The sequence below is a fragment of the Lonchura striata genome, chromosome 22, assembly GCF_046129695.1.
Source record: "Lonchura striata isolate bLonStr1 chromosome 22, bLonStr1.mat, whole genome shotgun sequence".
Lineage (NCBI taxonomy): Eukaryota > Metazoa > Chordata > Aves > Passeriformes > Estrildidae > Lonchura > Lonchura striata.
This window is the reverse complement of record NC_134624.1, coordinates 3,988,043-4,014,161: the sequence shown is the minus strand read 5'-3', so window position 1 is coordinate 4,014,161 and position 26,119 is coordinate 3,988,043. Positions and strand designations below refer to the sequence as shown.

At 50.2% G+C, this 26,119-nt stretch overlaps 1 protein-coding gene across 16 annotated transcripts in view; it reads left to right on the top strand.

Annotated features, from left to right (window-relative positions):
• Positions 1 to 25,877, top strand: part of EHMT1 (euchromatic histone lysine methyltransferase 1) — a 121,311-nt gene extending 95,434 nt beyond the window's left edge. For all 16 annotated transcript variants that reach the window (XM_021542264.3, XM_077787828.1, XM_077787830.1 and 13 more), the window contains 13 exons: positions 712 to 818; positions 2,639 to 2,761; positions 4,926 to 5,027; positions 5,693 to 5,797; positions 8,627 to 8,781; positions 9,499 to 9,666; positions 10,031 to 10,175; positions 11,053 to 11,130; positions 12,400 to 12,515; positions 14,693 to 14,779; positions 20,907 to 20,985; positions 23,094 to 23,269; positions 23,998 to 25,877. In XM_021542264.3, coding sequence (XP_021397939.1) covers positions 712 to 818; positions 2,639 to 2,761; positions 4,926 to 5,027; positions 5,693 to 5,797; positions 8,627 to 8,781; positions 9,499 to 9,666; positions 10,031 to 10,175; positions 11,053 to 11,130; positions 12,400 to 12,515; positions 14,693 to 14,779; positions 20,907 to 20,985; positions 23,094 to 23,269; positions 23,998 to 24,181 — 1,625 coding nt within the window. In that variant the 3' untranslated portion in view covers positions 24,182 to 25,877. The remainder of the gene's footprint in view (positions 1 to 711; positions 819 to 2,638; positions 2,762 to 4,925; positions 5,028 to 5,692; positions 5,798 to 8,626; positions 8,782 to 9,498; positions 9,667 to 10,030; positions 10,176 to 11,052; positions 11,131 to 12,399; positions 12,516 to 14,692; positions 14,780 to 20,906; positions 20,986 to 23,093; positions 23,270 to 23,997) is intronic.
• Positions 25,878 to 26,119: the final 242 nt, after the last annotated feature.

Genomic DNA, 26,119 nt, shown 5'->3' with positions numbered 1-26,119 from the left:
TGTTCTCTGTTCTTGCCCTTTATTAGTTCTTTTTCTTTTTTTTTTTTTGTCTAGCAAGTGTTTGCTCCATTGTTCCTGTTTTCAATAGCACAGAAATGTTATTCATTGATATTTAACTACAGCCTCATCATACACAACATGTTATCATGCCCAGACATCTTTGTCTGGCTGTCAGCATCATCTGTCAGTCTCTGCACAGCTGTGGGAATCTCTGGCCAGATCCTGAGCCTGTGTGGGGAAATTCCATCCATGTCGCAGCTCTGTATTTGCAGGGGTGCAAAAAGGATCACTAATTTTAATTTCAGTTAATAGTGGTGAGACAGAGCCCAGTTGGTACAAACTCTTTGTTGTTCCCAATTTCTGGGTTGCTTTAAACCAAGCAGCAGTTTTTCTCTTTTTATCCTCGTGTGGTGTTTGTTGTTTTTGGGATGAGTTGTGAAGCTGAGGGATGTGGCCTTTGGAGAGATAGTAATGCTTTAAAAAGGTATTGAATTTCCTGGTGTTTCTAAGCTCTGGGTCTGAGGGCTGTTGCATATTGAATGTGCAGGGGACTGCCCTGAGAGCTTTCTGGTGAAATGTGCAGTGAGACATGAGCAGGCCTGAGGATGGGCTGGGAACCCATCCTTTAAAAGCCTTTAGCTGAGACATGATTCTCCTGTTACACTTCAGTCTCTGAACTGTGCTTGAAAGTGTCTCTGCTCTGTTTTGCAGTGGATGGAATTGACCCTAATTTTAAAATGGAGCATCAGAGTAAGAGAACCCCTCTCCATGCTGCTGCCGAGTCTGGCCACGTGGACATCTGCCACATGCTCATTCAGGTCTGTCTGCACTTCCAGCCCCCAGTACAAACCATTTTCTGTGGGCTTTGATCTGCCCCACATGGAAATCAGCAGTGGAAAATCCGTCCTGTAAAAAACCTCCTCAACCCCAGGGTTTGCTGAGAGAGGAGTGGGGCAGAGTAAGGGGAGGGCACAACTGGAATTGTCCTGCTGGGCTGTTCTCCAGGCAAGGAGCAGGGGAAGATTTGGTGTGGGGCAGGGGGGATCTGTGCCTAAGCACAGCCAGAGCTGGGCACTGCCAGATGTGCCAGCACAGCCTGATGCATGGCCAGATGTGCTGCCAGGCTGCAGGAGATCTCCAAGCTCTTGGTTTTGAGCTCCAAGCCAGGTTGCTCTTGGTGATGAGGGCAGGGAGGCTCTGGAGCCTGGAAGCTGCCAGGCCCTGTCTCCCCTTCTGTCAAAACCTGAGGAGCTCCTGCAGGATTTTCCTCTGCAGCATAAACGTCTCACATGTGGAAAGGAGTGAAGGGAAGATTCAAGTTTGGTTTGTTGTCTGGGATTTGGATTCTAACTGAGGGAAGATGGTCAAAGCTGTAGGGGTGTTGTTGAGCCTGCTCCGAAACGATGTGAAGAAGAAAAATAAGCATTTAAAAAGTTATCGTTTTTCTTTTTTGTACTGGTGTCTCTGGTCTGGAGGTGTGTTTTGTTTACTCTGTGGGATTGGGAAACCTTAAAGGGCTGCTGAGAAGGCAGCAGTGACTGGCCCTTGGAAATGATCCTGCTGGGCTGGTGCATTTCAGCACCTGGAACTCGAGGCTTTCAGGTACTGTTTGAAGGCAGCAATGGACCTTCCTGGCTGCTCTCACTGAAATTACTGCGTGTGAAGACAGTGGAATGAGGAAAAGGAGCAAAACTTGTGAGATATCACAAACAATTTAATTATCTGTAGGGTTGGTTTGTTTCCAAAGTGCTTCATCTTGTCTCTCCCTGAGGTCTGGCTTCTGCAGCAGCCCAGTGTTTGGCTGGGAATGGCCCCAGCTTGTTCCACTTGAAATGCCTCCTCTGCCCTGGTTCAAATTGCTCTGGCTGGGGGAAAGAGTCAAACCAAAGGAATTCAGTGGGAGGCACCTGAAAACAGCTCCTTGTGCCAGGTGAACCTGAGTCAGGTGCTGTGAACAGGTGTGAGCCTCACACACACCCCCTACCAAGAGCTGGGTGTCTGAGAGCTTTTGGGTTTAACTTTGGGTGCTTCCTGAGCTCAGCCCCAACCTGACATTGCCATGGTTTGGAAAGGAGTGAGGTGTTGGTTGGAGGCACTCTGGGTTGAACTGAACAGATGCTCAGAGACCTCTGTGGAAGTGGTGCCACTGACTTCCACAGGAATATTTAGCCAACCCCCAGGATACTTTTTACAGCTCCTGCCTTTGTTGCCATCAGCAAGTTGTTCCTACTGCTTGTGACATTGAGAAGAGCTGGTTGTTGTAGGCTAAATGATAGACCAGGGAAAACAAAGCTGCTGGAGAAAGGAGGAGGCTGACTTTTCCAAATTGTTACACAAGCAATATCTAGAAAGAAGGAGTACAAAATCTGGTAATAACAGGAGTTATTTAATACCAGCTGTTGGCTTCCTTACAGTTCCTTCCTGGCTGGGGAAGGCAGGAGAGGAGGCAGGCAGTGTGTGCTGTTTCTAGAGCAGGTGGACTTACACTGCCTTCTTTCCTCATTCTATTTCTTCTTTTTCTTCTTCTTCCCCCCTGCTTAATATGGCTAAATTTCAGGAGAAGATCTTGGTATTAAATCTCTACTCCCACATCCTTCCTCTGCTAATTGTCCTTGTCCTTGCCCTGGCCTCCCAACAGGCTGGTGCTAACATTGACACCTGCTCTGAGGACCAGAGGACCCCGCTGATGGAAGCAGCAGAAAACAACCACCTGGAAACTGTGAAATACCTGATCAAGGCTGGAGCACTAGTAGATCCCAAGGTAGCAGTTTATTCCTTCCCTTTTTCTCCTGAGGAAGCCTCTGTCCAACATTTCTTCCTTGAAGTTTTGGGTAAAAGTGCCCAGGCTGAGTACAAATGAACTGGTTTGTCTTGGAGTGAAGGCTGGAGTTGTCATAATCTCATTTTTCTGCTGGCCATGAGCTGTTTGGGGCAAGTGTTGCCACTTGTCCCTCTAGTTTGTGGCACCAAATGTCATGGGGATTTCATTTCATAGATCTTAGTGTCACAAATCCACTGCAGTGGAGCTGATTTCAGAGTTCCCTTCTCTGTAGGCTCTCATAATAAGAGTTTTGGGGTGATGTTTTAAAATAGGCTGGTAATTAGGTGTTTGCCAAGCCAGGAAAAATGACAGAGGAAGCTTTCCTTTCCAAAGGACTGATGTGTGAATTCTTGCAGTCATGCTGCAGTGGCAAAATTGAACCCCATCTTTAAACTCTACCCCTTAATTTAAACGAAAACAATAAAATGCAGCTGTCTCTTTGCCTTTAGCATGCTCTGTTTGCTTTGCAATCTTGGAAAATGCACAGACCATTTATTAGTCCCATAAATCAGATGCTGTTTGGAGCGCAGGAAGCCTCCCCATTCAAACTTACTGTCACAACCTGCTGCTCCTGGCTGGGTTTGGGAAGGAACTGGCAGCATTGCACAGGGTATCAGGTGCTGCCCAGTCCAGGCCCCAAATGGATCCTTGGGAGGCTGGTTCTGAGCTGGGAAGGGGAAAGGACAGGACGGGCACGTGTGGCTTTGTGCTGGCCACTGTCCCAGGTACCTTGGAGCAGCCCAGACATCGTCACCCAATTTATTCCTGTGGAAGAGAAAAGAGGGGAGTTTGTGCTTCTGAAGGTCAAGGGAAGGAGATAAATTCTGAGCTTGCAAAGGCAAATTAGAAGCCTCAGATCGTAGCTAGTTTATGATGTTAATTAGTTTCTTGCACCACCTCAGGCTCTGTTTGAAAGCAGCAGCATTGGTCTGGAAGCAGCTCCAGCCCTTAGCTGGGGCAGGTGTGTGCAGAGCCCTGGGACTGCAGGGCAGGGAGCTGGGTGGAGGCTCCCCAGCCCCCACGGTGAAGCTGTTGGTCCTGTTATTAGCATGGAAAAACCCCACTCAAAACCTGAAGAAACTTTTCAATAAAACCTGCCTGCTCTCCCAGGGCTGAGGAGTTGCACTTGCTTCTTGCCCATCCAAGGGGAAAGCTGTGGAATTATTCAGCTGGAGCAGGCACATATGGGGGTGTAGAAATCTTTCTGTGTCCCCAGGAGCCCTCATGGTGCAATCCCTGACCTGAGATGTCCCCTCCTTGCTCAGAGAGTTGCTCTCTCACCCTGCAACACAATCAGCTCCATCCCAAAGCTCTCACCTCCAGCGTTGCTCCCAGGGATTTAGCTGGAAGGAGTAATTTCATTTTCAGTCTTTCATTTCCTCCTCCTGATTTCCTGCTCTCTGGGCCTTGCTCTGTGCTAAGTTCTTGGGATATGAATGCCTGATAAAAGTCAGGCTGCTGCCAGAGCTTTGGTGTGAGGGTGGGAGCATCTCCTCTCCATCATGACTCACAGCCTGTCCATCTCCTCCAGGCCTTGCATTCCCAGCTCCCAGAGGCATTTTTCCTTTTAACCTTTGGGGTTGCTTTTTATCTCCTGTCTGTGCAGATGGCTGTGAGCAGGCTGAGGACCTGGTCTCTCTGGAGAGAGACACCACAGCCCTGGACCTGCTGCCAGGTGCTGGGATAAGGCCTTGGGCTAACACAACCCAGCAAAAAAGCTGGAGGAATGAGGAATGGAGCATTTCAACTTGAGACAGAGCAATTTTTCTGATGTAAAGTGCCAACTTTGCCTGTGTAAGGGATTTTTGCTTCCCTTTGGCTCTCCAGCAAATGGAAAGGAGTGGGAAATGAGCTGTTGGAGAAGGGGCATCACTGCCAAGGTTTGGGGCTGGTACCTTCCCCAGGCTTTGCAAAGCCCTTTCCTTCTCTGCAGGGTGGCACCTCTTTGGTGTAAAGCTCCCAAGCTCTGCTTGGAGCTGGCTCTGGCTCCTGCTCTCTGCCCTCCTGGCAGTGGGGTGGAGACTTTTGGAGTTCTCTGCTCCATCTGGGAACTTCTCTGCTGTTCCTGAGCATCCCTGAGGGTTTGTTCTGTGCTTGTGTGCAGGATGCTGAGGGCTCCACGTGTCTGCACTTGGCAGCCAAGAAGGGGCACTACGATGTGGTGCAGTACCTGCTCTCCAACGGGAAGATGGATGTCAACTGCCAGGTGAGGCCTTCCCTGGGGCAGGAGCTGCTTGCCCAGGTCAGGGACTCCCTCAGCACTGTGCTGTCTGCCCAGTGCTCACTCAGGTACAGTCCTGCTGCTGGGGGACACCTCCAAATCACCACAGGGTGACAATTCCGTGCCCCTCCCATCTGCCAGGGAATGTGATCCCTCACTGACCTCAGGGAAACTCCCCTTGATTTGCAGTTTCTCCTTGGCCTTGAACTTGCTGTGGAGCCTGTTGCTCCAGGGTGTCTCTGAGCTTTTCCTGCTGGGGAATCATGGACAATGGTGTGGGATGGGCTGAGCCTGGTACTTACCACTGTGGGGTTTGCCCATTGCTGTGGGGTGAGACAGAGCTGCACCTGGGGCAAGAACAGGTCCCCAGGCTTCTCAGGGGGTTTCTGTAAGATCTCTTACACACCCTGGGTGTTCCTTGTGCCTTTTGGACAGTCAGTGTACTTGAATAAGCTGGAGAGGCAGTGCCAGCCTGCTGAGCTGGAATAAACTCCAGGCTCAGCTGTGCTGCTCCCAGCCAGGCTGGGCTCTGCAGGACCTGCAGCCGTGCAGGCAGAAGGGGAAGGAGCAGACAGACAGGGGGAGGGCAGGGCTGCCTGGGGGCCACAGGAGCTGTGTTGTGCTGTGTGTCACCCGCTGTCCCTGCCCAGGACGACGGTGGCTGGACGCCGATGATCTGGGCCACGGAGTACAAACACATCGAGCTGGTGAAGCTGCTGCTGGCCAAGGGCTCGGACATCAACATCCGTGACAACGTAAGGCTCCCCTGGAACCTCCTGCAGAAATTGCAGTCTGTGCTTAAACCCCAGACATGCCAGGTGACAGATTTTGGGCTCAGTCCATTGCCGTGATGTGAGTGAGAAGTGTCTGGTGAGAGTTTTCCTGCATTCTGAGCAGAAGTTTGGCAGCTTGTGGGATGTGCTGTCCCTGCAGCTGCTCTGCCACGACCTGTAAGGATGCTGTGTGAAATCCTCAGGCTGGACTCTGAGCCTCCCTGGTTCCCATCCCACTGTGCTGCCCCTGGACACTGCACCAGGCAGATCTCCTTCAGTCCAGACTTACCAGCTCCGTGTTTGTCAGGCCAGTGACTCTGGCTGTGGGTTAGGGGCACCCTGTGTGCCTTCTGGGGGGAATGAGCTCCTGTTTGTGTTTCTGGATGGGCTGAGCACTCTGCCAGCAGCTATCAAAGCCTGGCTTTTCCTGGGCATCCCTGGCACAAAGCTCTGATGTGTCCAGAGCATGGCCAGGCTGGCAGCTCAGGCTGGATCTGCCCTTCCCCTCCCTAAATCCTGCTCCAGTGGGATGAACTCAGTGCTTGAGTCACTGGGAGCTCCGTGGGACCCCCAGCGCTGCCTGTGGGGCTGTGCCAGGTGCTTTCCCAGGGATTTACAGGGAAATAGAGAAGATACAAAGAGATACTGTCTGCTTTATTTCCAAGGGAATCATGGTATCAGCACTGCTCCTCTCTTTTCCTTATACTATGTTTATCTTTTGTTTCGTGGAGTCTCTAAGGATTTTGAAGTGAGGTGTCTCGTTCCATTCCTGGAAGTGTCTAAGGCCAGGTTGGACAAGGTTTAGAGCGACCTGGGAATAGTGGAAGGTGTCCCTGTCCATGGCAGGGGGTGGCACAGGATGAACTTTGAGGTCTCTTCCAAACTGAACCACAGCAAACCCCTCTGTGTTTCTGTGATTGTGTGGTCTAACCCCAGCCAGGCACCAAGCCCCTCACAGCACCTTGCTCACTCCCCCACCAGTGGGGAGAGAATCAGAAGGGTAAAAAGTATAAAAAGGCTTGTGGGTTGTGATACAGTTTAATGGAAAAGCCAAAGGCACACACACAAGCAGAACAAAACAGGGAATTCATTCCCTGCTTCCCATGGTTGGGCAGGTGTTCAGCACCTGCAGGAGAGCAGGGCCCCACCCATGGAACAGTGATGTGGAAGACAAAAACCATCACTCCAAACATCCCCTTTCATCATTCTTTCCCCACTTTTTATCCTGAACTGATGTCAGGTGGTCTGGAGTATCCCTTTGCCTGCCCTGCTGTGTCCTCCCAGCTTTCCATGTCCCCCAGTCTCCTCCCCAGTGAGGCAGCAGGAGGACCAGAACAGGCTCTGTGTCAGCCCTGCTCAGCAGTGACATCTCTGTGTCCCCAGCCCTGGGTTCAGCACAGCCCCACACCAGCCACTGGGAGAAATATTAACTCTATCCCAGCCAAACACAGCACACTTAGATGGTTCCCAGTTCCCAGGCAGGTCTGGATCCAATCTGTTCCTAAAAGGAGAAGTCAAGGTGAGAGGGGGCTTTTTGGGCTGTTACATCTGCTTGCTGACTGAACAAAACTGTCTCTTTGATCTGTCACAGCTTCAAGATCACACATTAATGATGAACATCAAATCAACTCAGTCAACAATTGACTTGAAAGAGAGCTGTGCTCTTAACAGCTGTGTGTGTGACACATCTATCCTGGACCTGCAGCTGGGGTGTCCTGGTGGATGTGGTTAAGGACAAATGTCACTGGTGCTGGGAAACATCCTGCTTTGGGAGAAATGCTTTGATTGTGCTGATGCTGCTTTTTAGGCAGGAGCAATGCAAAGCAGAGACCAGTGCAGGTGTCTGTGACCTGTGTGAGCTGCAGCATGTGGGTGCAACCCACAGGATGGATGTTTTCTGTAGACTGTATGGGGTTTTGCTAGATGATACTGTAAAGGGAAGCAGGAGCTGGGTAGAAGAGTGTCTCCCTCTCCCTGATGTGTGGCAGTAGCTCCCTATTTAAGGCAGGACCTTAATTTACATGGTAACAGCTCAAACACTCCAGCAGCAGCTTTGTTTTTGCTTTAAAAAGAAGGAAAAAGAGGGAATAGCTGGGTGATCATTACTATCATTTCACTGTTGTCATCGACATCTTTAGAGCCTGTCATGGGGAAGGGATCGACGTGTGCTGCAAATTGCAGTGTAACAGAAAACAGGATCATCCCTTAAAATATCTCCTTCAGAAAGATGAGTGTTCAGCTATTTCCAGTGCTGCTAGTGAGAGATGGGTACATACAGTATTTAAGAGATGCCTGGAGTCAGATTGATTGCTTAGCCCATGGCTTCCGGTTCTCTTTTTGGTGCCTTCACGTACCCTATGTGCTCTTTTTCTCCTTAATTTCATGCTGTGCTCTTTTTCTCCTTAATTTTGCAGCTCTGGGAGGCACAGTGGCTTTCCTGGCTGTTGGAGCTGGGGAAACCCAGCATCCAGCCTTTTCCAGCATGTTTGTTCATGTCTGTCACCTCTTTCCTGGATTGATCTAGATTGGTTTGTGGCTCAGAGACTGACGAGCTGTGTGTGTGTAGGGAAGGTGATGGATTGCCTTGTGTGCAGCCTCCCCGTCCTTGGTGTGCAGAGGTGGATGGAGTGAGAACTCCCTGTTTGGCTGCTCTGAGGTTTCCCTGTCCATCCTGGCATTCCCAGCCAGCCAGAGCAGGGTGGGGATGGCAGCCACACACTGAACGCTGCAGGTGCAGAGCTGAGGAAGGAACCCCCAAAGCCATGGGGGTTTTGTTTTAAACAATCTCCTCTCCGTTTTCTTTCCCTCCAGGAGGAAAACATTTGTTTGCACTGGGCTGCTTTTTCTGGCTGTGTTGACATAGCTGAGATCCTGCTGGCAGCAAAGTGTGACCTGCACGCCGTGAACATCCACGGGGACTCGCCCCTGCACATCGCGGCACGAGAGAACCGCTACGAGTGTGTGGTGTAAGTGCACTGCTCACCCTCCCTGCCCCCTGGCTGCTGCCTGGCAGGCTCAGGAGAGCCTCTCAAGTGTCTTTGGTCTTTACACACAGCCCAGAATTGGGATGGAGGGCTTGTTTTTCTCCCAGGGGTGAGGGGTGTGAGGTACCAGCTGCTGCCAGAGCTGCTCAGAAAATGTGGCGTGTTTTGGAGTCTGAGGGGCTGTGCTCAGCCTGGGCTTCCCAGCAGGAAGGTGTCAGGCTTCCTTGATTAAAGCTTTTTTTTCCCCACCACTAGCATGGTAACAAGGTGCCCTGTTACCTTTGTTTTATTGCTTCATCCCTGCTCTGAATAAAGCCATCATGTTCTCACCAAAAGCTGGTGAGTATAAACAAGGGCCAAGTCCACCACCAGTTTTCTATGGGGCTCTTCCATTTCCAGCCTGCTCTTCCCACTCCATATCTTTCCCTGCCAGAGAGAGTTTCAAGCCTGCCTGAAGTTAGGCTGGTACCAGCAAGGTACCTGAAGCAAGGCAAGGTTTGCCCAGAGCTTTCATGGGTGCCCAGAGCTTCTGTCAGAAGGATTCACTGAACCATGCTTAATAAAGCAAACTCAGGTGATTATTCACTACTACAGATTCTTCCTCGTCCCTTAAGGGCTGGCTGGAGGATGTGATTCAGCTTGTTTTCCCCTTGCCTGGTTTCTCCTGGGGAATCCTTATCCTTCCTTGCTGTTTTGCAGTCTCTTTCTTTCCCGTGGCTCGGATGTCACTTTAAAGAACAAAGAGGGTGAGACCCCGCTCCAGTGCTCCAGCCTTAACTCTCAGGTCTGGGTGGCCCTACAGATGAACAAGACTCTCAAAGAATCTTCTTCTGAGAAGCCTGCCCAGATAGAGAAGGTGGTGAGCAGGTGAGAATAGGGCTGGCTTTGCTTGTGGGTCATGAAATGGAGCCCTCGCACAGGGAAGGCTGGGGGCCCGGTTTGAGAAAGAACTGTGTACCTTCTTAAACTGGTGTGAAGGTCAGTGTGAGCTCAGCAAGAACTAAGCCCATGCTGATTCAGTCCATGGTTTGCAAATTCATCTTCCAAATGGAAATCCTCACAAGCACAAAGAGCCATCTGTAAGGCAGGGTGGGAAAACACAACCTCTGTTCTAGTCTGAATGGCTTTGAGTGCTCAGTGCTCCAAGGCAGTGATTGTGCCCCAGGATGGCATTTGAATGGCCCCTTGTCTGGGGGGCTTTCCTTCTGTGACAATTCTTTCTCCATGACAGAGACATTGCCCGGGGCTACGAGAGGATCCCCATTCCCTGTGTCAATTCCGTGGACAGTGAGCCCTGTCCCAGCAATTACAAATACGTGTCACAGAACTGTGTCACCTCCCCAATGGACATTGACAGGAATATCACTCATTTACAGGTGAGGGATTATGCTTTCTTCTCTTCTGGGCTCTGCAGTGCTCCTCAGAACAGATTTGGCATTCCAGATGGGAATGTTGAGTCCTGATATTGCCATCAAATTCCAGCTAAGGTTGAGTGTCTCACCTCCAGCTCTTGTTGTAGGAGATGGGATTTTGATTTTCTTCAGTTTTGAGGCTTAAGCTGAGCTCTGTGTTCAGCTGTAGCATTGGCCATCTGGTGCTGGCTGATGTGGCTCCCATTTACCCTTGTCCTCTCTTCTGAGGCTGCAGAGTTGGATTTGTTGGGAGACCTTCCCCATGCTGCCTTCCCATGGACTGCAGCAGCCAGGCCGAGGTCTTGGCTGTGATCCTGCAGTCCTGGAAGGGCTGGGTGGGAAAGCAGAGAAAGTTCAGGGTGAGGGTGAGGCCACAGCTCTGAGGTGACTGAAGTGACCTTTCCTGGGCCAGTCCCTTCTGTGCAGGAGCCTGGTGGCAGGGCTGTGCTGGCTTGGGGATGCTGGAGAAGCATCAGCTGGAGACAGCTGCATCATTTCCCAGCTCTGGTCCCTCCTTGGAGATTTCCTTGTCTTCAGGTGTGGAGAACAGCTCACAGGGCATGGGGGAGGGTTACAACAGGGTTACAACAGGGTTACAACACCCTCCCCTGAGCAGTGAGACTGGCTCAGAATGAGATCCTTCGTGCAAGGCAGAGTCCTTTGGTGCTCATTGCTCACAGAAATAAACAATGGAGTAGAACTGGCACTGATTGGTGAAGCTGGTGATCCCTCTGGCCCAGGAGCTGCAGCAGGAGGAGGAGATGTGGTTTCCTGACCCAGTCACCAGTTGCAGTCTCAGTTGTGTGAGTGGTGTGGAATTAACCCTTTGCTTCTCTTGCAGTATTGTGTCTGTATAGACGACTGCTCCTCCAGTAACTGCATGTGTGGCCAGCTCAGCATGCGCTGCTGGTACGACAAGGTGAGGACACACAGCCCCCTCCTGGCTCACACCAGGGCCTGGGAGATGAATTTTGCCTAATTCAGTTCCTTGCACAACTCAAAGCCAGGTTGGACAGGGCTTGGAGCAACCCTGCTCCAGTGGGAGATGTCCATACCCATGGAAGGGGTTGGGATGAGCTGAGCTTTAAGGCCCCTTCCACCCCAAACCATTCCCTGTTTCTGTAAATCCAACTCCTTTCTTCTTGACTTAAAATGCCTGAAGTTATAGTCTCAGCTCTGAGACGTGATAATCCAAACTGCCTGCTCAGGGCAGCTTTTCTTGTGTTATTTATTTGTGTTCCTCTCGTGCCAACTGAGCCATTAATTACATCCATGTGATAGGGAGCATTTAATAATCCAAGCGTGAAATCAGCTTCCATTTCAGAGCAACGTGGAAAGTGCTGTAAGATGTAAACAAAGGGAGGGGAGTAGAAAGAGAATTTTTTTAATCTGCTTTTATTTATTGTTATTCTTCTGGATGAAGGCAGAGTAAAGATGTTTTCACTGCCACGTTGGCAGAAGTCAGGTGTGTTTTGGGTAAATGCTTCCACTCTCCAGGGAGGTTTTGAGATTCGTCTTTGGACAGGTGCTACAAAGATGAGAAGTTCTGTGAATCTCTGCAAGTTTCTCCCAGGAGGAGTGTTGGTATCTTTACTGGCTTTGTAGCCATTTTATTTACACATTAATAGGTGATTGCACCTCTCAAGCCTTAAAAGCCAAATTTGTTAAATATGATAAATTGTATCCATCACTTCCTTAACTCTGTTTGTTGATAAATAACTGAGTTGAAGGTTTTTTTGGGAGTGTTATTTAGGAAGGTAGTGTGATTCACAGAACTTGGGTGTACTGGCCTTGGACTCTGCAAGTTCAGGCTTTATTCCAGAGGCAGACTAAGCAGCCACTCTCCCCTCCAGCACAGCAAATGGCAATAATGATGATGATGCACACCAATTTTCTGCACAGCACTAGGAGTGTTTTTTTAAATGCTGTGTAGGGTGATGGCAGGCAGCAAAAATCAAAATTCTCTGGCTGTTTGTCAGCTGTGGGTGACAGTGGTGACTCTGCTGCTGTCAGGGTAAAGCAAAACCCCTGCAGAACCTGAGCTCTGACGCTGGGTTTGGGGAGCCTGGGGCATCACTTCACCTGGGGCTCCCTGGCCTGTTTTTACCCTGGGGGGAATTTCTGCCTGTGGTTTTGGGGATCCCAGGAGCAGACAAATAACCCAATCTGGGGTGGTTCTCTCCTTCAGGATGGCCGACTCCTGCCTGAGTTCAACATGGCTGAGCCCCCCCTGATCTTCGAGTGCAACCACGCGTGCTCGTGCTGGAGAACCTGCAGGAACCGCGTGGTGCAGAACGGCCTCAGGTGGGCACGAGGGGCAAACACAGCTGCTCTGAAATGTCTGTACCCCAAACCCATGAGCCTTCTGCCTCTCAGCTCCCCCATAATCCCACAAAACCCAGCATGGAAGCTGGAGCTGGTGGGATGGAAGTGGGTTCCTGCATGCTGCCAGTGGGAATGGAGCAGCAGTGGGTTGATGAGCTCAATTAACATCTCAGTTAATATCTGCAGCCTGCCCATGGCACCATCAGGTGGGAACTGCAGTGTTCTTTCATCAGCTGACCATAAAACATACAAATGGCTTGTGGATTTGCATGCACAGCCCAAGTGTGTCTCGGGGAGAGCTGAGAAGGACATGACAGCAACAGAGCTGCAGAATCTGAATTGAGAAGATCTTGTAAACCAGTACTCTAGATTAGAAATACAGGCCAGCATGCCCAGACTTGGCTGCTTAAAATTTACAAGTTCTTGGCACGATTGCCACTGAGTTGGATACCTGAATGCCTGTTGGCCTTGCTGCTCCAGGTTAGGCTGCTGGGATTTTGGTGCCTGGCTAAAAATGTCAATGTTTTGGTTTGGACTGCTATAGAGGAGTTTGCCACTGCACTAAATTCAAAGGTATCCCACTGGGAAAAAAACCCCAACTTTTTAGAATTTCTTTGTAGTGCTGACAACACTCTTTTTGCAAGCTTTGTAGTTGCAATGACATTTTGCACTGTTAAAAATAAGCAGGGAAGAAACTTGATGTGTTTCTTCAGAACTTTACCTCTCTCTGGTTTTCCCTGCCAAGCTCCGGTGCCTCCGTGGGTGTTTTTTCAGGAGCTGTACGGATAGAGCTGTTGCTTTTGCATTTTTTGCCTTGCTGAAGTTTTTTCTTTTTTTTTTCTGAAAGATGGGAAGGGCTGGGAACCCAACATGAGCTGAGGAGAGCAGCTCTGCTGGGAAGGAGGGTCAGGTGCTGGGCAGAGCTCGTGGTCCCTGGGGTGGCAGTGGGCAAGGCTCCTGCCTTGGGGCTGCAGCTGACACAGGGGTGCTGCTGCTTTGTTTTCAGTGCTTCCTTTATCAGATTGGCTCCAAATTAACTCTGCCTGGCAGAGCACACGTATCCAGCTGGCAGCCTGGCCCAGCTCAGCTGTCAGGCTCAGCTCAGCCACGGCCCCACTGCCGCCGGTGCTGGCTCCAGAGCAGAGCCCAGATCTGAGCTCTGATAGACAAGCCAAAAGCTGGGGGACTTCCCCAAGCCCCAAACCCAGTGTTAGACCCTGCTTCTCTGAGAGCAATCACTCCCCTGAGGTCATGGTTTGTCCTGGTGAAGCTGTGGGCAAACAGGATAAAATTCACATCCCTTGGTTTGAGCTGACAGTGCAGGAGGGAGTGGGTGTGGGGAAGAGAAGTACTGGGAAAAGCAACAGGGTGAAGTTAAGGTGAGCATCAGATTTCACTTAATTCCAATAACAGCGTTGCTGAGAGTGGGTTTTGGTTCCCTCAGGGATAGAACAAGCTTTTCCTAGCCCTGGAGACTGTTCATCCTGCACTTAACTCAGGTTCTGGCTGAGCAGGAGGCAGAATGACTTACAGGATTGTTTCTCTGCCTATAAGCCCCATCAGTAAAATTCCACAGAGCAGCTATTACACCAAGAAGTCTCAAGTTGCAGCTTTTCTTTCTTGTCTTTCAGCCAGGCAGCTGGATATGATGGAATTGCTGAATGCCCTGGCTTTGGCAGAGGGCAGAGGGGTCAGAGCACTTAGTTCAAGGTGTTCTTTAGTCCCTGGGAGATCCCTGCCTTCCTCCTCAGCTGTAAATCCCCTTCCACCTTCCCTGCTTCCTCCAGGGCTGTGTGGAGGGGAAGGAAATGCTGCTGGTGGGATCCTGATAGCCTCTGTAAATCATCATCACACAGAGCACCCACCCTGTCCCCTCTTCCCCAGCCCCTTGGTGTGCACCTGGGCAGGCAGAAGGGGCTGACTGGCACTTGTCCCTTGTCTCTGGGCTGTTTCCATGCCAGCATCTGTCCACAGCTGGGAGCTGTGGGAGTGGAGCATCCCTGCAGGGTGAGAATGGGAGGGTGAATATTAAAATCCTCTGGGAGTGTGTGCTGATGGAAGGTGCTGGCTTTTTGCTCATCTCTCCATGAAAATTCATTCTTTCCATGGAGTGCTGTCATCAGTGTGGCTTCATTTCCTCTTTTCCTCTTTTCCAGGACTCGGTTGCAGCTTTACAGGACACAAAAGATGGGCTGGGGAGTGCGGACGATGCAGGACATTCCTCTGGGAACCTTTGTCTGCGAGTAAGTTGTGCAGCTTTCACCATCCCAGCAACCCAGCACTTCCCAAATCCTGTACTGAGTGAGTTGTGCAGCTTTCACCTGCCCAGCAACCCAGCACTTCCCAAATCCAGCACTGAATTGTGCAGCTTCCATCATCCATTCCCAAACCCAGGAGTAAGGTGTTTAGCTTTCACCATCCTAGCAACCCAGCACTTCCCAAATCCAGCCCTGAGTGAGCTGAGCAGCTTTCACCAGCCCAGCAACCCAGCACTTCCCAAATCCAGGAGTAAGTTTTGCAGCTTCCATCATCCCAGCAACCCCAGCACTTCACCAGGTCACACATGGTTTGCTTCCCTTCAAGGAGAGGTTTTCATGTAAATCAAGTTGGCACTGAGCTCAGCTGCCTGCCCTCAGCCAGAGGTTTCCTGACTCCATTTCCTGCTGTCTGTCCTTCTTTTCATAGTGTGGAGCTTTCTCCATTGCCCTCTGTTTTGCTGGGATCTGTGCTCAGCTCTTCTCCGTTTGAAACACAAGTGATGGGGGAAAAACATTTTTGGGTTTTGCTGCAAAATGTGCTCAACTCCCATGTTTGCCACAGATATGGGACACTGCAGGCCAGGGCAGTGGAACAACTTCCTCTGCTTCAATCCTGACTTCTCCAGAGGTTTTCCAGTGTCACAGCTCTGGCTTTAGTCTGATTCAGCAAAACAAGGAAGCACTTGGGGTGAAGCACATGTTTTGGCCCTGAGTCAATAAAGTACTTAGGCACAGAAATGTTCAGATTTATGTCAAGTGAAAAACCTGTCATCAGACCCCACAGTTTGAGGTTCAAGTTGTATATGTACTTTATTAAATAGTTTGGAAAGTGTTTCCTTCATTGCAATATTACAGTGACTGAGCACCTACTAAATTAGGCTGCACTCATGTCCATCCTGGAAATGGGTGCTGGTGGTTTTTAGAACTAGTTATTGATGTGTTATGGAGTTGGGTGGGGGATTGAGGAAGATTATTGCAGTATTTAAAACTAAAAATAAAGAAAAAGATAATTGGCCAAGTATTTCTTCTGTGTCAGGAGCTGCCAGCTGCTAAAATATTTTTTTAGAGATGAAGCCAAAAGCTGCTGTCTCTGGGGCCTGTCCTTATGCAGGGCTGTCCCTAAGTGCCACAGGTCCCAGAGGTGTGGTGCAGGGCCAGGAACAGGCCAGAGCCTGTGAGTAACTGCTCCCAAGGAGAAAAGGCAGTGGCTTCAGCAGGTGCTGCTGGGATTCCAGCACACAGGAGGAGCAGGCAGCCCAGGGAGGGGGTGATGAACACAGACACTGCAGAGCACGTGGGGCTGAGGGGGTGCAGATCCCACAGCCTGGCTGCCCCCAGCCTTGCCAGGAGCTGCTGGCACTGCTTCACTGCTGGGTACTATCTCCGTTAGCTAAATGAGCTGCTTACTAAACAGCTGAGCTAATTAATGTCGTGCCCGTGCACATTCCTGCTCTGTCACACACTCATTTTCTCACTCATCAAATTCAAGCCCTCGGCTCCATGGGTCCTTCCTGTGATTCTCTATGAGCATCCCATAGACCTGTTCCTTCCTTTCCTCCTCTCTGGAAAGCAGCCCCAGTGCTGGCAGTGCTTGGGGCTGCCAGGACAGAGCAGATCCCAGCATCAGCTTCTCTGGAAGAGCATTTTGTGTTAAACATTTGGATTAGAGCCCTGAGTGGGCAGTTGCTGTGTCCTGTGGTTATTGCTCAGCTTTGGAAGGATGATTGTATTGGTGTGACCTTTATCTTGTAACTCTTCACAGGCACCAGGAGAGGCTGAGGGAGCTGGGAAGGGGCTGGAGAATTCCTGAGGGAGCTGGGAAGGGGCTCAGCCTGGAGCAAAGGAGGCTCAGGGGGACCTTGTGGCTCTGCACAGCTCCTGACAGGAGGGGACAGCCGGGGGGTCGGGCTCTGCTCCCAGGGAATCAGTGAAAGGACAAGGAAAAATGGCCTCAAGCTGCACCAGGGGAGCTTCAGATCAGAGATGTGAAAATGGCTTTTTGCTGAAGGAGTGATCAGGCACTGGCCAGGGAGCTGTTGGAGTCACCACCTCTGGAAGTGTTCAAAAGGCATCTGGAAGTGGCAGCTGGGGACGTGGTCTGGGTGATGTTGGTGGTGCTGGGTTCATGACTGGACTCAATGGTCCCGAAGGTCTTTCTGAACCGTGATGATTCTGTGACTCTGTAGCTGCCTCCTGTCCCTTCTGCACAGCCCTGGAAGCAGCAGCTTGGCAAGGGTGATGCCTCAGGTTTCAGCTTTTCTATTTTTCACATTCTGTGCTGCTTTAGTCTGTGGGTCTGGGCTTCACATGAGGGGATGCTGAGCTCTGCCCAGAGCAGGGAGACAAAACAATTCCTGCTCCAGCTGGGCACCAAGGACAAATGATCCAAACCTCAGCCCCAGGAGCACAAACACCGTGGGCTGGAGAGAGAAAAACAAGCAGGATGGGACTGCCTGGGCTGAAGCTGGAATGGGACAATGAACTCCAAGGTGCCAATGGAGCAGAACTGATCCCAGGGAGAGCCCCCGGGAGCGCTCGTGCATTTTGGGACCATTTTGGGTCATTTGGGTGCAGCCCTGGCTGGGCTCTGGTGCTGCCCAAGGTGGATCCATGGAGGAGATCCTTTGGATAAATCCCTGCTTTATTCTGTAGCTCTGTCCAGTCCCTGTTCTAGGACAGCCCTCACAAGGGGAGGTGTGACAGTGCCACCCTCCTGTCCCACAGGGCTCCCATGGAGCCTCCAGGCTCTGCAGCCCCTCAGGGCTGTGCTCATGGGCAGGTTTCTCCCTGGCCTCAGAATTTGGTGCTGTTCAGAAGCTGCTGTTGCTCACCCTGTGCTGCTGCTGCTGTGGGTTGGGTTGAATCTGTTCTGTTCATGCCTAGTTGGTAGGTGGTGGAGCTGCTCCTTGTGCAAACAGCACAGCTGCTGCTGACTTTTGTTGGAGAGGCTGGGAATTAGTGGGATGCAGAAACCAGAGGATCTGGTCTGTTCCTTTTGCATCCATTTATGGTTTTTGAATACTTGCTTTCTGTTCCAGTGGTGCTTTAGGAAGGTACCAGCTGCATCAAGCCAGGTGTTTGTCTCCAGGCAGAGAAGCCCCAGGCCTCCTGTCTCCCACATCCTGTGGCAAACACTGGAGCCTGTGCTAGGGACTGCTCCTTGCTCTGGGTTTTTGCACAAAGTCCCCTGTGATCACAGAATCATTCAGTTTGGAAAAGCCCTCCAAGATCATCTGTCCCAAGCTCACTCGAGGCTGTTGGAGCAGTGATGGGCAGCCCTGGGAAGCTCTGGGATGGAGTTATTTGCCATCAGTGTGCTGAACATCCTGCTGGGGAGAAAGACACTGCCTTGACCACAGGAGTTCTTAAATGAAGGGGCTCCTGCTGGTTTTTGGGAGGAACATGCACCTCTAGCACACCCTTCCCTAACTTTGGGCCTGGAAAAGCAGGGACCTGTTAGTAACTTTGAACAGCCTGGAAAGGAAATGAGTTACAGGAATAGGCTTGAAAGGAGCATTAAACCAACGATTTTTAATTTGATTGTGGTATTTTATTTCATGGAATTATAAACCTGCAGTGGCTGTCCCTGGGCAAGGGCCTCTTTGAGCAGAATTATTCAGCTGTTCTCAGCTGCTGCTGCCTGCTGGGCCTTTCCACAGCAATTTCCCTTCCTCTCTGGCCACCTTTCTATGCTTTAGGCCTCCAAGGAGTGGGTGATTTCTAGTAGTGGAGCAGTGAGGGCAAACAGGAGGCTCCCAGCCAAAAATCCCTGGTCACAGAGTGCAGAGATCCTCTCCAGGCTCATGTTTCCTGGCTCTCCTCCTCCCCAGCCTGGGAGTTAAATGCTGCCTTGAGCCCTGGGGGATTGGAGGCAGTTGTTTAACACTTGGAATATGCCTGAGGGCTGCAGGAATGCTGTGAGAGCAACTGCTGGCTATGGAAGTTCTGTTGATGCTGCAAAGAATATTTATCCATGTGGTGAATCCTTTGCTTGCAATAATCACTGTTTCACTGCAGGCTTGGAACACTTATATACTAACCTCACAGAAACACAGACTGGGGTGGGTTGGGAGGGACCTTAAATCCCATCTCTGCCATGGGCTGGGACACCTTCCAGTATCCCAGATTGCTCCAAACCCTGGCCTTGGACACTTGACAAGCTGTTGTGCTGCTGTTTTTTTCTCACACCCTCCCTCAGTCCCTCCACTCTGAGTTTCTTCCTTTGACTAAAGCAGCTCAGGGCAGGAAGTGTTGAACCTTGACTGTCGGAATCTGAGCTATTGACGATCCTGAGATTGTAGAAAGTCTCTGTCTGTTAGCCCCTGCCAAAGCAGAAGCCATAATTGGTCTGTGCTGGTTTCCAGGTTGTTTATTCTGTTGATCTCTCACATGTTCTGCTGCCCTGCCCAGCTCTGTCCTGCAGGGCAGCGTGTGGGGCTCTGCCCTCAGTGGGATGTGACAAACATAAAATACCAGAAACTCCCTGGGCTGGATTTACAAGAACGTGCCAATATCTGTCACCTACATTGGACAGTGTGTCCCCAGCCTGAACCAACAGAAAAATGCCAACACCACAGTGAGACATGGAGGGCATGAAGAAGGAGAAAAAGGACAAGGCACACCCAATTTCTTCTATCTTGTCCCCTTTGCACCCCTCATCTAGAATCCTAAAATTTTACTTTTGCACCCGTGCCACACTTAATTATGACTTATATCAAACACTCAGAGCTGGTAATTCATCCTGTAAGGTTGAAAACTCTTTTCCATGGACAGAGATCACAGACAGTGTCTCTGGGGGCTCTGTCCAGGGGGGTTCCTGACCCCTGCCAGGGTCCCAGACCTGCCAGGACAGCCAGAAGGAAGCTCTGGATTCCCACAGTTGACAGTCCAAAACCAATTAAAATGGAAACAGGGAGACAGAGGTGGAAACACCAGTGCTGTGGGAACTCCTGCAGCAAGGGGGTTTGCATCAAACCCAGATCTCTCTGGCTGTGTGGTCCTTCTCAGCAAGCCCAGGCCAAGCAGCACCTGCCTCATTCTCCGTGGAGGACCTGCCTGTGTCCTGGTTTTACAACAGGGTGGCTGTTTCTGGGACCACAGCTCACATTTATCCTGGTTCAGGAGGGATTTAGAAGGGATCCAGGGATCCTGCCACGTTAGGTTAGACCTAAGACTTACAACCAAAACTTTTGAAGTTGTGTAGCCTATAATTGCTCAAAATATCCTGGGAAATGCATGAGGGGCAGACACAAATGTTTCGTTTTGGGGTGTGAATAGCATGAGCACTGCAGTGGCTGTGGGACAGCCTGAGTCTGACCAGGAACTTCAGGAGACTTGGATTCATGTGTTGATCTTGGCCAACAGAGAGATTTGCAAAAGGAAACTTAGTCCTCCGGAGAAAATAAATAAATTTTAATATTAAATAGGTTTTAATATCATTAATGTAATTTAAAATATTATTTAAGTGTTGCTCTGAAGAGGTGGAGTTTGGAGCCGGATTCTCACTGCTGGGAGTTAACAGAGCTCAGTTTGGTGGCTTGGAGCTGGCCAGCACTGTGGCTGTGGCTGTCCATCTGTGCCCGGGCTGCATTTTGGGCTGTTTCTCTCTCCCCAGAAAGAGGTGTTGGAACCTGTGATGACATTGCTGCCTGTCCCTGTGCCCACAGTGTTAGCGTTCAGGAGCACACATAATCACAGGATATGATTATCTGCAGGTGCTTTTATTGACAGCTCTGGGATCAGGGGTACAAACCCAAATCTGACTCCAACACAGCTTTCGAGCTGAACATATTTTATATTACATCCTTATATAACTTACATATTATTAAACTCATATTGTTCTATTGTATACATTGACATGAGTTTCTCATGATCTTTCTTAGGCCCCTGACCACAGTTTCTCATGATTATTCTTATGATTAAACAGTAATTATATATAATTACTAAACAATCATCACATCTAACAATTATATCATTTATCATGTACTAGCTACACAGGTGCAGTTCTAGCAAGTACAAGTTCTTCATGTAGAAGTTCTTCAGGGCCTACTAAGCTTATTTTTCCTTTTAACCCTAAATCCCCATGATTTTAAAACCCTTTTACTATCAACAGGTACGTTGGGGAGCTGATCTCCGACTCCGAGGCCGATGTCCGGGAGGAGGACTCCTACCTCTTCGACCTGGACAACAAGGTACTGTCTGCAGTGTCCAACCAGACAAACCCCAGGCCCTGACTCCTCCAAAGAGCCCAGAGGATGATTGTCTCCATCTTGATGTGCAGCAAAACCCTGCAGAGAGCACAGCTGCTGTGCTTTAGTGGAAAGGTGGTTGAGGTGAGAGTTAGGGCTGCTTAAGAGGGCAGCAGAACCAACATGTGCTGCCCACGCCACTTTTGAGCAAGATGCTCTTCTGTCCAACCCCTTGGAGCATCCTGAGGTCAGTTATCCAGATTTTGGTACTCCCAGCCTGGCACCTGTGTGCCTGGCAGCTCTGTGAGTTCTTCATGAAGTGGTGATGAGCTGAAAGATTTTTAAAAAAACCCAACAAACCCTCTTCACTCAGGAAGGATCCATCAGGCACCCTGGCAGGGGCTTGTTCTGCTGTTTATTCCCCTGCTCTGCTCTGTGAGGGCTCTCAGGGCAGAAATTTTGATTTGCAAAGTACAATCTCAAAGTTTTAAGCAAGGGCATGACTTCAGGCTCCCTCTGGGAAAGGAGAAGTGAGAAAAAGTGAGCTGGGGACTCACAGGAGTGGGGAGGCTTCCAAGGAAGACTGTAAAACACTCTGTGCCTTGTTTCTGTCATCAGCTTGTGACAAAGAAGCTTTGATTTATTTTTTTTCCTCTTATTTTTTTTAAAGCAACACACATTTCAAGAGCTGAGAAAAGATAAATAATGAGTTTGGTGTGCAAACAGGGGGTCAGACTGTAACTAAGAAGTTGAAAAGGACTTTAGCCTGATTTATCAGCAAGAGCCCACCTGGGCCTTGCCCTGCCTCTTCCTTAGCCCTGACTGGCAACCCTGAGGGAGAACCTCTGTGCTGGCTCCTGGGAATCCTTCAGGGAAGCAGGAAGGGAGACCAAGGTGGAGCATCTGGAGAAAAGCAGGCACCAAATCATTGGGGCTGGTTAAAGCTGCCCATCAGGCTGGGCAGAGAGGGGCAGGGCAGAGGCAGCAGGTTTTGTGTCCTCCAGAGTGATGGGGCATTGCAAGGGTGTGAATCCCAACCCTGGGGGGCCTCGAGGTCCTGGTGTGTCTTGGCTTGAGTGGACTTGGGCTGTGGTGAGAGGGGCTGGGCTGTCATTTCTGTTATCTGGGTTGCCATTTCTCTTGTCTGGGTTTTGCTTTCTGTTGTCCCTGTCTCTTAAATTGTCACTCACAGCCCCATGTGAGGTGATCCTGGAGTGTCCCAGGTCCTGCTGTGGGTGTGGGTGCTGTCATCCTGCCCCACCATGGCATTTCTGTGGATGAAACGGAGGGAGTGAAATCACTGATTTATGAAATCAGAGCTGGTGGCACCGTGTGTGCTCGAGGCCCGTTGGGGTGATGCCTCCCCCAGTTCTGGGGATGTTTTCCTGGGCTCCTGCACCCCCGAGTGTGACCTGGCACAGCACATCCATTAACGATCCGAGGTGCTTGTCCAAAAGGGACTTGGAGCACCACTAATGGATCCTTTTGCTTTTGGCCTCTTTGCAACTGAAATTAGCTTCTGTAATTAAAGCCTCTGCTTTGCACAGTCATTCTCTGCTGGAATAAAAAAGCCCTGAGGGGGGTTCTTTTATTTTCAAGGAAAACAAAGTATTACTGCTCTCTGGGCTCTCTGGAAAGGGAATTTTTATGTTCTCACTTTCACTCTTATCTGCAAAACCCTGTGTTTTCTCAAGGCTCTGGCTTTGTGTTTCCAAGCTGTCATGTTCAATTAGAGGACAGAACAGACGCCTGTTCCCCTGTCCAGGGGCTGGTACCAGTAAGGTGCCTGCACCGAGCATCAACCCCATTGTGCCAAACTGGTGCTTGGACTGGGAGAACTGGTGTGCCAGGGTGTTAAAAAACAGCTCTTGGGGTGTGGGGGGTCAGAGTGCTGCACAGTAAACTCTGGTTTCAGGGTACTCTGGAATATAAATTGCACCTAGAAGTCTGTGTGTGCGTTTTCAGTCCTTTCAGACCCACAGTGAGTGCCCTGCCCTGGCTGTTCCTGGAGCTCTCTGCAGCGCTGATGCAGAGAGCAGCAGCCTGCTCATTTATTTAGGGCAATAAACCCCAGGCCAGCGTGCCTAACGAGCGCTGCCCTGTCTCCCCAGGATGGAGAGGTTTACTGCATCGATGCGCGCTTCTACGGCAACATCAGCCGCTTCATCAACCACCTGTGCGAGCCCAACCTCATCCCCGTGCGCGTCTTCATGTCCCACCAGGACCTGCGCTTCCCCCGCATCGCCTTCTTCAGCACCAGGCACATAGAGGCTGGAGAGGAGATCGGGTACGTGCCACCCCGCCTGTGCCGGGCACAGCGAGAGCTCTGCTGCTCCCCAGCTGGGCCGCTCCATCCCTTTCCTCCGGGGCTTTGTCCCCAGGGTCCCTCGGAAGTTTGCAGAGCTCCGGGATCAACCTGGCCGTGTCCGCTCCCAGCCCTGAACCCCCTGCCCTGGGCTGAGCCCAGCCTGGGCAGTAGAGGAGGGGGGATTCTGCCCCTGTGCTCAGGTGAGACCCCACCTGCAGAGCTGCCCCAGCCCTGGGGAACATCATCAGCAGGAGCTGGAGCTGCTGGAGAGATCCAGAGGAGGCCACGGAGCTGCTCCCAGGGCTGGAGCCAGGCTGGGAGAGCTGGGGGTGCTCACCTGGAGAGGAGAAGCTCCAGGGAGAGCTCAGAGCCCTTCCAGGGCCTGAAGGGGCTCCAGGAGAGCTGGGGAGGGACTGGGGACAAGGGATGGAGGGACAGGACACAGGGAATGGCTCCCACTGCCAGAGGGCAGGGATGGATGGGATCAGATAAAGGAAGAAGTCTTCAACCATGAGGGCAGTGAGGCCCAGAGCAGCTGTGGCTGCCCGTGGATCCTTGGCAATGTCCAAGGCCAGGCTGGATGTGGCTCTAATGGAAGGTGTCCCTGCCCATGGAACAGGATTATCCTTGAGGCTGCTCCCACCCAAACCATCCCGGGTTCTCTTTAGATGTCCTCCTCACTGACCCCTCCCGTCTCTCTCTTGCAGCTTCGACTACGGGGACAGGTTCTGGGACATCAAAGGCAAATTCTTCAGCTGTCAGTGCGGTTCACCCAAGTGCAAACACTCGAGCTCGGCGCTGGCCCAGCGGCAGGCGAGCACCTCTGCCCAGGACACGCAGGAGAACGGGCTCCCCGACACCAGCTCGGCCGCCGCCGCCGGCCCCTTCTGACACCGACCCCTCCCACCCCCGAGACACACCTGCTGTCGGAATTTCCACTTCAAGAGCGAGAAGAGAGAGAAAAAAAAGCGACACAAAACCACGCGGAAAACGAAAAAAAAAAAAGAAAAAAAAAAAAAAAAGAAAAAAAACCCGCTCAAGGAAAGCCAAGGGTTTGTGACACTTAGGGCTGTGCCACCGACTGTTACTTGAGGAAGGAGTGAAAGCAAATCCCACCTCCGTGATGTTGTTCTCCCCTCCCTGCTCCTGGAAAGCTGCTGGGTTTCACAGCTGTGTGTGTGCAGGGGTGGCTGTTGCATTTTTTTTTGCCACCCGAGCTGTGCTGGCCTCCTGTCTGAACGTGCTGAGTGTTGTCAGAGGCAGGGAGAGCCGCCCGTCCTCGAATGTCGCTGCGTGCTGGATCCCTCCCGCCACTCACCCCCAGCTCAGCCACAGTGAACTCTGGATACTTGATGGGACTTCCTTTCTGAGAGGGAGCTGGCTCTGGGTTTGCTTGGCACAGCCCCAGGGCAGGTTGTGCTGGTTGGTTTTTTGTTGGTTTGGTTGGTTTTTTGGTTGGTTGGTTGGTTTTTTGGTTGTTGTTGTTTTTTTTTTTTTTAATATATGAATGAATAATTCCTCCCCCATCTCGCAGGACGTTGTGGTGGGGCCCTACAAATACCCTCAATTCTCTCCAAACCCCACGGCTTTTTTCTCATCTGATGAGAAGAATCCCAGAATCTTTCCAGTCCCTGTGATCCCTGGCTCTCTCCTGGATTTTCTCCATCAAACCAGCTCTGGTCCACGCCCTGCTCCTGTCTCAGTGTTGGGTTCCTCCGTGAAGGAATTCCCCTCACCCTGTCCCATGAGTGGTTTTAGAGAAAGAAGGCTGAAGAGGATTTTACAAGACACTAATTCTTAAAGAAAACCAGTTTCCCCCCCCCACTTTTTTTAAAGATAAAATGAATGATATATATATTATAGAGGACCTGGACTGGCTGGGGAGGACAGACGTGTCACGGCGAGAAGATCCCAGATGCCACCAGCTCGTCTATTCCCATCCCTTTGCTCCACGCTGGGCACCTTGGATTGATTTTTAAACCACACGTTATGAGGTTTCAATAAACTGAATTATTTTTTACCATTATTGAAACATCGGGGACAAGCATTAAAAACGTGAGAGAAAAAAAAAAAGCTTAAAAAAAAAACCCACAAAAAACAACAAAACCTACAAAAAAACCAAAAAAAACCAAAATGACAACAAAAAGAAACCACAAAACAAAACGGTGCTGATTCTGGTGTGATTTTTGCTCACCACGTGAATATAAACTTATCAATTGTATAAAAAGAACAAAGTGATTTTAGTATAAAAATGCAGGAAAAAAAACAAAACTTTTTTTAAATTGTTAGTATTGTAGTGTGAATAAATTTGCCATCACCTTTTGTGTGGTGGCTGGGCAGGTCATTATCTTAATTTTTTTTTTTTTTGCATATATCTTTAAATACTGTAATTAGTGCAGTAACAAGTTTTTTTTTTTTGTTGTTCATCTCTTCTAGAACATTCATAATGCCATCATGTTTATTATTATTATTTTTTTCTGTTAATGTTTTTGACAGTTTTAAAGGGGCAGCCTTTTGGCTCTGATCATTTTCTTGTTCTGTTTTCAATGAAATCAATAAAAAATGAAAAAAAAGTTCTTTAAAAGGAGTATGGCTTTTTTTTTGTTTGCTTTGGAGGAAGGATAGCTCAGGGTGGGGCTGAACTGCTCCTTGGTGGGCTTGAAAATGAAGAAAGCAACAACAACAACAACAACAACAAAAAAAGGAGCCTGAGTGAGTTACTTTGCCATTTATTCTGGGGGTTTGGGGTTGCTTTTTTTAAATTTTGTTATTAAAAGTTTGTGAGCCTGAATTCCAGTCACTGGATGGGCAGCATTGAGGTTTGGGGAT